At 39.2% G+C, this 12,516-nt stretch overlaps 3 protein-coding genes across 3 annotated transcripts; all 3 read right to left on the bottom strand.

The window, feature by feature from the left end:
- Positions 1–1,638: 1,638 nt before the first annotated feature.
- On the bottom strand, positions 1,639–2,207 carry LOC121623989 (hairy/enhancer-of-split related with YRPW motif protein 2-like). The gene is made up of 2 exons (XM_041961566.1): positions 2,085–2,207; positions 1,639–1,971 (listed from the first exon to the last, which is right to left on the bottom strand). The coding sequence occupies exons 1-2, from the start codon at positions 2,205–2,207 to the stop codon at positions 1,639–1,641; spliced, it is 456 nt and encodes a 151-aa protein (XP_041817500.1).
- Positions 2,208–7,369: 5,162 nt separating this feature from the next.
- Positions 7,370–8,046, bottom strand: LOC121623185 (transcription factor HES-5-like). The gene is made up of 2 exons (XM_041960385.1): positions 7,924–8,046; positions 7,370–7,810 (listed from the first exon to the last, which is right to left on the bottom strand). Exons 1-2 carry the CDS (start codon positions 8,044–8,046, stop codon positions 7,370–7,372), a joined length of 564 nt encoding a protein of 187 aa, XP_041816319.1.
- A 3,506-nt stretch (positions 8,047–11,552) lies between these two features.
- On the bottom strand, positions 11,553–12,208 carry LOC121622936 (transcription factor HES-5-like). The gene is made up of 2 exons (XM_041960016.1): positions 12,108–12,208; positions 11,553–12,009 (listed from the first exon to the last, which is right to left on the bottom strand). The coding sequence occupies exons 1-2, from the start codon at positions 12,206–12,208 to the stop codon at positions 11,553–11,555; spliced, it is 558 nt and encodes a 185-aa protein (XP_041815950.1).
- Between the last annotated feature and the right edge of the window lie 308 nt (positions 12,209–12,516).

The raw sequence follows: 12,516 nt of genomic DNA, 5'->3' as shown, positions 1-12,516 counted from the left end.
CCCTTTTCGGACCCAGACTCCTTTTTAATCTGTCTCCTCAGGGCAGAGGTCGGGATCTATTGTCCCACATGGCTCTGTGAGTGAGTTTCCTCTGGTGTCCCACACTCTGTCCTTTCACTGCTTCCACTGGAGGAACAATAGAAGTGTGCCTTATTATGCATCAGTAAAGAAACAATGTCTGAGCTCTTTTAAGGGGGAAATTGTTAATTTTAAACTTTTTATGTTGAAACACCTGAAACTGACAGGACCACCAAATACTGGTACAACCAGCATCTTTTTTAAAAAAAATCTTTGTACTTATTTAATTTGATGACTTGACCGTTTGCATATCAGTAGAGTAACATATTACTGACAATCCCTCCTTGTCAAAAATATCAGTCAAACCACTTTATTATATGCAATTTTACCACAAACAGGTATGTTCTGGATCAATTATTGCTGTATATGTTGAATTTTATCTTGATTTGTCAGTCAAAGACAGGAACAATGATCGTGGCCTATATCAATTCAGCGAAAATGAAGAATTAAATGTTGAAATTCTCCATTTCATTGTAATAAAGAGGGTAAGCATGACAATCAATGACATTAGAACAGAATATTTCCATCTGGTAATGTTTTTTATTCATCAGGGCACAATGAGCCACATAAAGTAAGACAGCTCCAGCTAGAGGTGATGACACATCACAACAACAACTTGTAGATTTCTACAAGACACACTGTACTCTGAGAGAGTAAAGGAACAGCTGTCTTTATAAAAGACAAATGATTTACAGTATTGGAGGACACAGTCCTCACTGTCCTTTGCAAGTTTTTTTTCCAAGCGAATCAAAACATTTTCACTCAGTGAACAAAAGCAAAAACAGTACAAACAGACCTTACAACAGATCACATCGTCATTAATAACCTTTAAATTCAGTTGATTCTCAACATGTCAAACTGACATTGTCACTGGAAACTGTGACAATGTGACATTAAACACACCTTTTACAGTAAAAAGATTGAAAAAAGAATTGATCTTAAAACAGATCATCTTTCAGTCATCACATGAAGTGATTGTGTGAAAGAACACTTAAGATTTCTGGTCAAAATGATCATTACTAATCAAGAGGGACCAAATATCACCATTGCATTATATTTTACAAATACATGAGGCACAGTGATGAAAGTCTCACAGGACAATTGAGACATTCAGCAAACCTTTTCAAACAAAAGGATAAAACTTTTGATCTTACAACAGATCAGTTTTCAATAATCACAGAGATTAAAGTGAGGTAAAGTCTATTATGACAGTATGTCCAGAATGGATAGTTAAAGTCTTTTGATCACCATGATCAATAAGATGTGTTACCATAGCAGACACTACCAGTACATGAAGTACAGTGAGGTATAATAATAATTGCTGATGCAATCAGATTTGGTTCATGCAACATGCATGACAAGAGGTTCTTTCTTAATGTGAAAGATATTGTGGCTGTCATTTCCTTAGGAAATGTCATCTTGCACAAAGAAACATACAAAATAAAACCTTCTGTACATACAGAAGAACAAATTCATAAAACTCCAAAGAATTCAGTCCAGTAATCTTTGACCAATGTGGCCATCAAAGTTTGTCTGGTAGTAACTCCAGTGTGTAGGTGTCTACCAGGGCCTCCAGAGGGCGCTGTTGACTGGTCTCTCGTCTTTGTTGAAGCTGGACTGGACTGTAGAGCTCAGCAGAGAGATGTCAGCCTGTCTCAGGTCCTCATCAGAGGAGGACTGCAGCTTGTTGAAGTGGTTCAGCAGTCTTTTTTGCTGTTGATTCTGCTGCTGCAGTCGTCTCAGGACGCAAACTGTCATCTCCAGGATGTCTGCTTTCTCCAGCTTGGAGTCTGGCTGCTGTTTGAGGAACTCTGGACTCAGGAGAGACTTGAGCTGCTCGATGCTGCTGTTGATTCTCTCTCTGCGTAACTTCTCCACCAGAGGCTTTCTGAGCTGCAGAGAGAAGAACAAAGTCATTAATCAACTTATTCTGGAGTGAAGTGTTAGCATGAACAACAACAACATCTCATCAACAATATTCAAATCTTGTTGAATCTTCAATTTACCTTGTGGGTGAGAGTCAGGTGGTCCTGAGAATTGGTCATTGCTGCAGTGATTGTAGGTGCCATGGCTGTATCTCTGTGCTGTAGAGGTCTCTGTAGAGAGACTGTGATCTCTGCTGGCTTCATCCCTCCTATTTATAGTCCCACATCTCCATATGAATGTGTGGGTCTTGGTCTGACTGGAGTTTCTCACAGTCTCAGCCAATCAGAGAGCCTGGTGAGACAATAGTGGATTACTCACGTTTAACGCTCTTTTGCCTGGGGGACAATGGTTCGATCTCAGGGGAACAGGTGGAGGACTGGGGGGGGCGATGGAGAGAGACTCATGGAGCTGTGTGTGAATCTGGGAAAGTGGTGACCCTGTAGAGAGAGCAGATCTGCTGCCTGATGCTGGGATCAATGACTTTGACTGAGCACACGCTCATCATCTCATCACACACGTGATGGAATAATATTTATGGTGCAATATGTCAGTTATGTGTGTCATGTGTGATATGTATAACCGATACCACGACTTCGTAGAATTTTCATTTCTTTATTGTCAAAGACATTTTAGAGTAGTTTTTGGATTACATTTATTTCAATGCCAAAAACTCTAACTCAGTCAGTGAAATCGTTGTAATTTTAATTCATTTAATTAGATGATTCATTTCATTTTTTTTTACGTGACCAGGTTTTTATTTTCATCACAAATGTAAGATTTTGCTAAACAATCATCCAAATATGTTGATGAACAAACAATCATTCAGTCAGCCAGATGCAGCAGAACCTTTTGGCACGTGCCTTGCAGCCTGTGTGAGTATCAAGTAGAGCTCAGTTTCCCACACTTTACACGTATGGTCAATGAACCACAAAGAGACTTAAGTGACAGATGCTGGCTGTGTGTTGTCATAGAAACAGAGCCTGACATCACCAACCATCTGGAGGGAATGCACACCATTGGCTGTTTGTGACAGTTTGTAATATTTAAAATTACGATGAAAAATGCCACCAAGTTTCACCAGAATAATTAACTTTCTTTTCAGTTTTCAATCATTGTCATACATTTTTAATCTCTAGTCACGACTGACCATCAACTGTGTTGAAATGTCAGGTCTGCATATGAGAGTGGGAAGTTTCCAGAGGGGCAGCTGCTTGCTGAAGTGTGCCAAATCCCTGCGGGGAATTACTTGGCTGCTGGTGGTAAGGATGTCATTGACACTCAACTCTGTTCTCGAGAGCTTTCCCAACGTCCGTTCATGTGCAGACAATGGGCATGTGCCCCTTTTCAAATGGACTTTTTGAGGATCCTAAACACATGTGGTATGGGCCTGGCTTTTGGATGTGGCCCCTCAAAACAACTTGAGAAAAGAAAAGCTCAGAGAAATGGGTGCTTACACAGTATGTTGAAATTAATGGCATCACTTTGCAGATATATGAAGAATTAACTAATATGTAAAATACTAAAATCTCCTTTTTGTGTACTGGGTCTCATTCTGAACATCAGTGCGGAGCATCACATTATACCATTTTGTCCACCATTATTCATGTGACTGGAAGCTGACACTGGAAAACACCTCAAGCATCAAAAAGTAAGGTGTCTAACCTGGGTCAAAAATCAACATTTCGGAATGGCACTTTAAACTTCTTGTGAACCAAAGTTAACCCCATTAGTAGGGAGGACAGATAGCAAGTGTACAGTCACCTCGCTAACCTGTGAGAGAAACCAAACACACAGTTGTGTAGAGTGAAATATATCTTCCTTTCAAGTTTTAGTGTTGAGTAATTCTTACCTTAAGCTTTATTTTTCACCACAATCTATCTTTGTCCTGCTGTGCTGTAACGTTGAATAAAAGTTTAATAAAAGTAACGTGTTGTCAGTGTGGGTGAGGAGTATCTTTTCTGAAGTATTTGGTGTTGCATTTAGTTTTTGTGTCATGATGTTTTTCTGAGAAACATAACCTAAAGTACATTCACCAAATTCTTATGTTCAAGTATGTACAACAGATGAACTTAACGTAGTGTAACTGGCAGAACCTTTTTCAGACACTGTGCAGAAGAAATGATGACAAGATGGAATTTTTCCAAAAAAAAGGTATTAATGCTGATTCATGCCATTGAGGAACAGTTATGACAATGGCCTGAATTAACACAAATTCCAGGTTTTTGTAAGAGCCAGGCTGCCTTTTAATCTGTCTATTCAGGGCAAAGGTCTGGATCTATTGTCCCACAGGACTCTGTGAGTGTGTTTCCTCTGGTTTCCCACACTCTGTCCTTTCACTGCTTTCACCAGAGGAACAAAAGAAGTGTGCCTTATTATGCAAAACTTAAAAAGCAATGTCTGAGCTCTTTAAAGAGGGAAATTGTTAACGGTAAATTTTGTACATTAAAACACCTGAAACTGATGTTATGCCAAAAGGATGTTCCAGAAAGTTTGTCTTTGAATTGGAAATTGTTTTCATTTAGTCTGATCACTTCAGATTTTATGTTTAAACACCTGAAGCACTGACACCAAAATACTGGTGCAACTAACATGTTTTTATGATGAGCTTCATAATTATTTAATTTGATAACTTGACAGGCTGCATATCAACATAGTAACATATCACCGAGGGTCCCTTTTCGTCAAACATATCAGTTGAACCCATTTAATATTAGGGATGTAACGATATATCGAATCTTGCTGTGAGTGCAGGTGACTCACTAGGGCCATGAACCTCGAAGTTCTTTCAGACACGACACACATTACAAATAAAAGTCTTGAAGCCGAATCTTCAGTTTGATGTCTTTCTCTACTAAAGCTTAAAATCAAACATACAAAACAAAAGATGGGTCCATAACTTCTAAATAATTATTTCTAGTGCGTTGTGTAGCCGGTCAAAAGACTGTGATGCTCCAATGGCTCGTGGCTTCTGTTCTGGCTCGCATCCTGACGGTTTTATATTAAACCAATGGCCAATCAAAAAGCATCACAACACTAGTATCGAGGTAGAGCTCAGTATTTCTAAATAAACTCCTATTATTACTACATGCATACAATTCTGTTATACAGTTCTTATACTCTGTTAAAGTATAAATTAAGTATTCATTCTAAATATAAAATTTAAATCTAATAACATACATTTTCCATCAAAACATAAAAATGGCTCTAACACTCGTAATAGAAATATAGCTGGATACCATCATGGGACTGTGACGCTATCTTTCGTGAGGTTACATGGTTATTTACTACCTCTCTTTGTCAAAAGTGTGTTTTTGTTTGAACAGCAGAGGGCACAATCATAGAAGTCAAGAAGACAGACTCCATACATCCTTTGAGTCCAAGCCAAGTGCTGCTAAAAATTAACCCAACAGGAAAATTACAGATGAATGTGCCGATTGACTTTCAGAGCTGATATGTGGCAACAGTTCGGTTTCCCATTTCAAGAAATGGCAACAAAGGAGACTGACAAACCGCCGGACGATTGTTAACTGCGCTGTGGGAAACACATCAAACATGAGAAGCCATTTGGCACATTGCCACCCAGTAAAGCTTAAATCACAACAACAACAAAACTTCAGCCGGGCCAAAGGAGCCTGAAAGAAGCATTTGGAGCCCTGATTCTGTATTACAGTCCCAGAGCTGAAGACATAACAAGATGCATCCGTTAATATATAGACAAAGACTTAAGGACATTTACTGTGGTCGACAACAATGGATTTTGGAGGTTAGTAAACTCGCTGGGGCCTAAGTATACAATTCCACCAAGGCCACACTTTAGTCGCACAGTGATAACAGCTCTGTGGCCCTGTGACACAGAGCCTCACAGAAACAGTGCATCTGAATAACCACAGATGTGTGGACTTCACAAGCGACTCAGAGCTATGTTACAGTCACAGCTCATTTTGTGACCAGCGAATGGGAAATGAAAAGATTTGTGTGACAGACACAACGTCTTTTCCAAACACACACTGGACTCAACATAGCTGAGCTTTTGAAATCTGCTGTTTTGCAGTAGAAGAGCAATAACAATCATCACGGTATTCCTGTTGTTAAAGACAATGCACGAAATATGGATGCAGTCGTAAGAGAGGCCGGACTGTCCCCGAACACACTTTAAACCTCGCATCACAAGCAGGTTTGAACGCAGGCCACGCCAGCCGTTGGCTTGTTCACTTGATAAACAACATTTTTTCAAGTAATTTTTCTTTTTTTCTTTTTGATATCGCAATAAATATCATATCATTGCCTTAATATTGAGGTATTCTCATACCGTGCGTTTTTGGTATTATTGCATCCCTATTTAATATATATACTCTTATCCTAAACAGGTATGTTCTGTTTTAATTATTGCTGTATATGTTGAATTTTATCTTGATTTCTCAGTCAATTATAGGAACAATGATCATGGCCTTTATCAGTTCAGTGAAAATGAAAAATTAAATGTGGAATGTGTGGCTTTCATTGTAATAACGAGGCCAACCATTACAATCAATGACATGGCAACAGAAAATTCTGGCAATGTTTTTTATTCATCAAGGCACAATGAGCCACATAAAGTAAGACAGCGCCAACTAGAGGTGATGATACATCACAACAATAACTTGTAGATTTCTACAAGACACAGAGTAAAGGAACAGCTGTCTTTATGAAAGACAAATGATTTACAATATTGGAGGACACAGTCCTTTGCAAGTTTTTTTTTCCAAGTCGATCAAAACATTTTCACTCAGTGAACAAAAGCAACAACAGTAAAAACAGACCTTACAACAGATCACATCGTCATTATTAACCATTAAATTCAGTTGATTCTCAACATGTCAAACTGATTGTGCAGTTAACAATAAACAAGTCACAGGATAATTGTGACATTCTGCAAACATTTTAGATAAAAGGAATAAAACTTTTGATCTTACAACAGATCAACTTTGAGTAAGTCCATTATGACAACATGTCCATAAAAAGGACAGGAAGAGTTTTTTTTATCACAATGATAAATAACTAAAAATGTTAATAAATGTTACCATAGCATAAACTACCATGAAGTAAAACAAATACTACATGAAGTACAGTGAGGCATAATAATAATTGCTGATGCAATCAGATTTGGTTCATGCAATATGCATGACAAGATGTTCTTTCTTAATGTGAAAGATATTGTTGCTGTCATTTCCTTAGGAAATGTCATCTCACACAAAGATACACACAAAATACAACCTTCTGTACACACAGAAGAACAAATTCATAAACTCCAAAGAATTCAGTCCAGTAATCTTTGACCAATGTGGCCATCAGAGTTTCACTGGTAGTGACTCCAGTGTGTAGGTGTCTACCAGGGCCTCCAGAGGGCGCTGTTGACTGGTCTCTTGTCTTTGGTGATGCTGGTCTGGACTGTAGAGCTCAGCAGAGAGATGTCAGCCTGTCTCAGGTCCTCATCAGAGGAGAACTGCAGCTTGTTGAAGTGGTTCAGAAGACTTCTCTGGGACTGTGTCTTCACCTGCTCCCTGGACAGGAAGTGGTCTACTTCTTGGACACACCTGGAGTAGCCCTGATCAACAGCTGCTGAGTCCACAGCTCGACGCTGCTGCTGCTGCTGCTGCTGCTGCTGCAGCCGTCTCAGGACACAAACTGTCATCTCCAGGATGTCTGCTTTCTCCAGCTTGGAGTCTGGCTGCTGTTTGAGGAACTCTGGACTCAGGAGAGACTTGAGCTGCTCGATGCTGCTGTTGATTCGCTCTCTGCGTAACTTCTCCACCAGAGGCTTTCTGAGCTGCAGAGAGAAGAACAAAGTCATTAATCAACTTATTCTGGAGTGAAGTGTTAGCATGAAAAACAACAACATCTCATCAACAACATTCAAATCTTGTTGAATCTTCAATTTACCTTGTGGGTGAGAGTCAGGTGGTCCTGAGAATTGGTCATTGCTGCAGTGATTGTAGGTGCCATGGCTGTATCTCTGTGCTGTAGAGGTCTCTGTAGAGAGACTGTGATCTCTGCTGGCTTCATCCCTCCTATTTATAGTCCCACATCTCCATATGAATGTGTGGGTCTTGGTCTGACTGGAGTTTCTCACAGTCTCAGCCAATCAGAGAGCTTGGTCAGACAATAGTGGATTACACACGCTGAATGCTGGTATTGCCTGGGGGACAATGGTTAGATCTCAGGGGAACAGCTGCAGGTCTGGGGGGGTGATGGAGAGAGACTCACAGAGCTGTGTGTGAATCTGGGAAAGTGGTGACCCTGTAGAGAGAGCAGATCTGCTGCCTGATGCTGGGATCAATGACTTTGACTGAGCACACGCTCATCATCCCATCACACACGTGAATAACATTAGAACATGGAATAACATTTGTGGTGCAATATATGAGTTGTGTCTCTCATCATTATCTAGACTTTGCAATTAATGCCATTTATCCCCGATTTTGTCTTGATGATTTATGGAGAATTTTCATGTTTGTACATTTTTGCCTTTTTCCTAAATTTGTTTAATTTAAAATACTATATATAACATATATCCAACAAAATTAAGTCATCAGTGGAAATAGATTTTTCTGACTGTATCGTGCTGTTGTACCATAGCTTATATAGACAAAGCAATTAATTCCATTTATCCTCCATTTTGTCTTGATATTTCAAGAGGATTTGTCTTTTTTTTAATTCTGCCTTTTTCCTATATTCATTCATTTAAAATACTGTATTTTTAAAGGTCAGTTCTCTCAGGTAGTAAAATGAATATAACGTTTGAAATGGATTGAAACTGTTTTTAAAAGCCAGTCATTCTGCTGTCCAGATGTAGCAGTGCCTTCAGACATGCACCTTGTCGTCAGTGTGGGTAGAAAGTTGGTCTCAGTTTCCCACACTGACTCCTTGAATGCTGTGGTCAATGAACAACAGAAGGACTTTGAATGGAGCTTTTGTGACTGATGCTGGACGTGTGTTGTAGTAGAAACAGAGCCTGACGTCACCCACCATCTGGAGGGAAGGAACGCCATTGGCTGGTTCTGACATTTTGAAGTTATGATGAAGAGTTTATCATGAGAGACAAAAATGTCAGCATGTAGAGGCGGGGGGGAGGTTGAGGCAGCTGTTTCCTGAAGTGTGCCAAATTCCTTTGGAGAAAAGCGTGCTGCTGGTGGGGTTGATAATGCTAATCAAGCTAAACTCTGTTCTCCATCGTTTTCCCACACTCCGCTCACTGACCGATATGAGGGCATGTGCCTTAGGCCAAATGCATTTTACGACGCCTCTCTTTTTAACACAAGAAGGTCATTACGTCTTTTTTCTTTTTTAACTGTTTCTTTTGAACGTTTACAGCTCATCAAGATTCAATCTAAAGATAACATTCAAAATTCAAGTAACCAAAATCAGCGGAGACATCGCACATGTATTTTAAACGTTAGTAAAACCTTTTCTGTACGTATCAACATACACTGAGGTCAACACGTGATACTTGACCCTGGTCATATGCAGTCAGAAAACCATTCACCTGCTCGGCTTAAATACCGAATGATATTCTCCTTTCTAGTAACTTGTGTTCAAAAGCCAAATGTCATGAGATCATAAAACTAACATGTAAGTTAAACTCAACAAACCAAATGTCATACATTAGAAATTCTAATTAACAACCATTTTAGCATTTACTTCATTGACAGGAATTTAATTAATGACTTTGCTCAGCTTCATCTTTAGGTAATGAATAAATTATCTTTATTTTCATTATACTCAGGTACAATGAAATTTCTCTTGTCCATTTATAGTTAAAATCAAACAAATGAATCTATATGGCAATGCAAAGTATGTAAACCTGCTGAAGGCGATTTTTTTTATAATCAGAAAAAAACTTTAACTTGTATCTATGATTTGAAACAGGTCAAGATGTTTGCATTTTTTGAGCCAGAGTCCCTTTTAACCTCTGTCTCCTCGGGGCAAAGGTCTGGATCTATTGTCCCACAGGGCTCTGTGAGTGAGTCTCCTCTGGTTTCCCACACTCTGTCCTTTCACTGTTTTCACTGGAGGAACAATAGAAGTGTGTCTTATTTTGCATCACTGAAGAAACAATGTCCAAGCTCTTTAAAGAGTTAAATGGTTAACTTTTAACTTTTCAAATTAAAACACCTGAAACTGAAACTTGTGCCAAAATAATGGTGCAGCAAAAGTGTCTTTGAAGTGTACATTTCCCCAATTTTGTTCACAGACTTGCGTTCCTCCTTATCAATGCAATGACATTGATAATCCCTCTTTGTCAAATATCTTAATTGAACCACAATACTATTCTTAGTTTTACATTAAACAGGGATGTTCAAAGTTTCTGTATGTGCTGACTTCTGAATTTTGTCTTGACATTTCAGTCTGAGTTAGAAACAAATATGGCGGTATCTATCAATTTAGTGAAAATGACAAAATAAAGTCTGTTTTATCATAATAAGTAGGGTAACCATGGCACACAATGACATGAGAACACATTTTCAGTTTGCATTGTTTTTTTTTATTCATCAAGGCACAGTGAGCCACATAAAGTAATGATCATCTACAGGTGATGATCCATCACAACAACTTGTATATTTCTATAAGACGCTCTCTCAGAGAGAGTAGAGGAACAGCTGTCTTTATAAAAGACAAATGATTTACAATATTGGATGACACAGGAATCACTTTCCTTTGAGAGTTTTTTTTCAAAGTGGATCAAAACATTTTCACTCAGTGAACAAAAGAAAAACTTGTAAAAGCTGACCTTACAGCAGATTACATCATTCTTAATGAGCATTCAGTTCAAACCTTTTACAGTAAAAAGATAAACATATTGATCTTAAAACAGATCATTTTTCAATAATCACATTAAGTGAGGGGAAATCCATTTTGACAAAATGTTCGTAGAAAGGACAATTAAGGTTTATGATCAAAATGATCGTTACTAATCAAGAGGTAACAAATAGCACCATTACATTATGTTTTGCTAATACATGATGCGCAGTGAAGCATGAAAGTGTCACAGGACAATAGTGACATTAAACAATCATTTTAAGAAAAAATGAAGAAACATTTGGATCTTGCAACAGATCAGTACTCATTAGAGAGATTAAAGTGAGATAAAGTCCATTATGACAATATGTCCATAAAAAAGATAAAGTTTTTTGATCACAATGATCAATAACAATCAAATGATGACAAATGTTACCATAGCATACACTCATATTGATCACAATGATCAATAAGATGTGTTACCATAGCATATACCACCAGTACATGAAGTACAGTGAGGTATAATAATAATTGCTCATGCAATTAGATTTGGTTCATGCAACATGCATGACAAGATGTTCTTTCTTAATGTGAAAGATATTGTTGCTGTCATTTCCTTAGGAAATGTCATCTTGTACAAAGAAACACACAAAATACAACCTTCTGTACATACAGAAGAACAAATTCATAAAACTCCAAAGAATTCAGTCCAGTAATCTTTGACCAATGTGGTCATCAGAGTTTCACTGGTTGTAATTCCAGTGTGTAGGTGTCTACCACGGCCTCCAGAGGGCGCTGTTGACTGGACTCTTGTCTTTGGTGATGCTGGTCTGGACTGTAGAGCTCAGCAGAGAGATGTCAGCCGGTCTCAGGTTCTCATCAGAGGAGGACTGCAGCTTGTCGAAGTTGTTCAGAAGACTTCTCTGGGACTCTGTCTTCACCTGTTCTCTGGACAGGAAGTGTTCTACTTCTTGGACACACCTGGAGTAGCCCTGATCAACAGCTGCTGAGTCCACAGCTCGACGCTGCTGCTGCTGCTGCTGCTGCAGCCGTCTCAGGATGCAAACTGTCATCTCCAGGATGTCTGCTTTCTCCAGCTTGGAGTCTGGCTGCTGTTTGAGGAACTCTGGACTCAGGAGAGACTTGAGCTGCTCGATGCTGCTGTTGATTCGCTCTCTGCGTAACTTCTCCACCAGAGGCTTTCTGAGCTGCAGAGAGAAGAACAAAGTCATTAAGCAACTTATTTTAGAGTCAGATTTTAGCATGAACAACAACAACCTCTCATTGATCACATCCAGTCTTGTTGAATCTTCAATTTACCTTGTGGGTCCTGAGAATTGGTCATTGCTGCAGTGATTGTAGGTGCCATGGCTGTATCTCTGTGCTGTGGAGGTCTCTGTAGAGAGAATGTGATCTCTGCTGGCTTCATCCCTCCTATTTATAGTCCCACATCTCCATATGAATGTGTGGGTCTTGGTCTGACTGGAGTTTCTCACAGTTTCTAGCCAATCAGAGAGCCCATCTAGAAAAATTCATATGTCAAGCTGCCACATGCTCAGTGGTCATATTAGAAGAAGTCAATGGTTAGATCTCTGGGGAACAGGTGGAGGACTGGGGGGGGTGATGGAGAGAAACTCACAGAGCTCTTTGTGAATCTGGGAAAGTGGTGACCCTGTAGAGAGAGCAGATCTGCTGCCTGATGCTGAGATCAATGACTTTGACTGAGCACACACTTGC

The sequence above is a fragment of the Chelmon rostratus genome, chromosome 2, assembly GCF_017976325.1.
Source record: "Chelmon rostratus isolate fCheRos1 chromosome 2, fCheRos1.pri, whole genome shotgun sequence".
Lineage (NCBI taxonomy): Eukaryota > Metazoa > Chordata > Actinopteri > Chaetodontiformes > Chaetodontidae > Chelmon > Chelmon rostratus.
The sequence above is the reverse complement of the archived record's forward strand: the minus strand, read 5'-3'. Positions and strand labels throughout refer to the sequence as shown.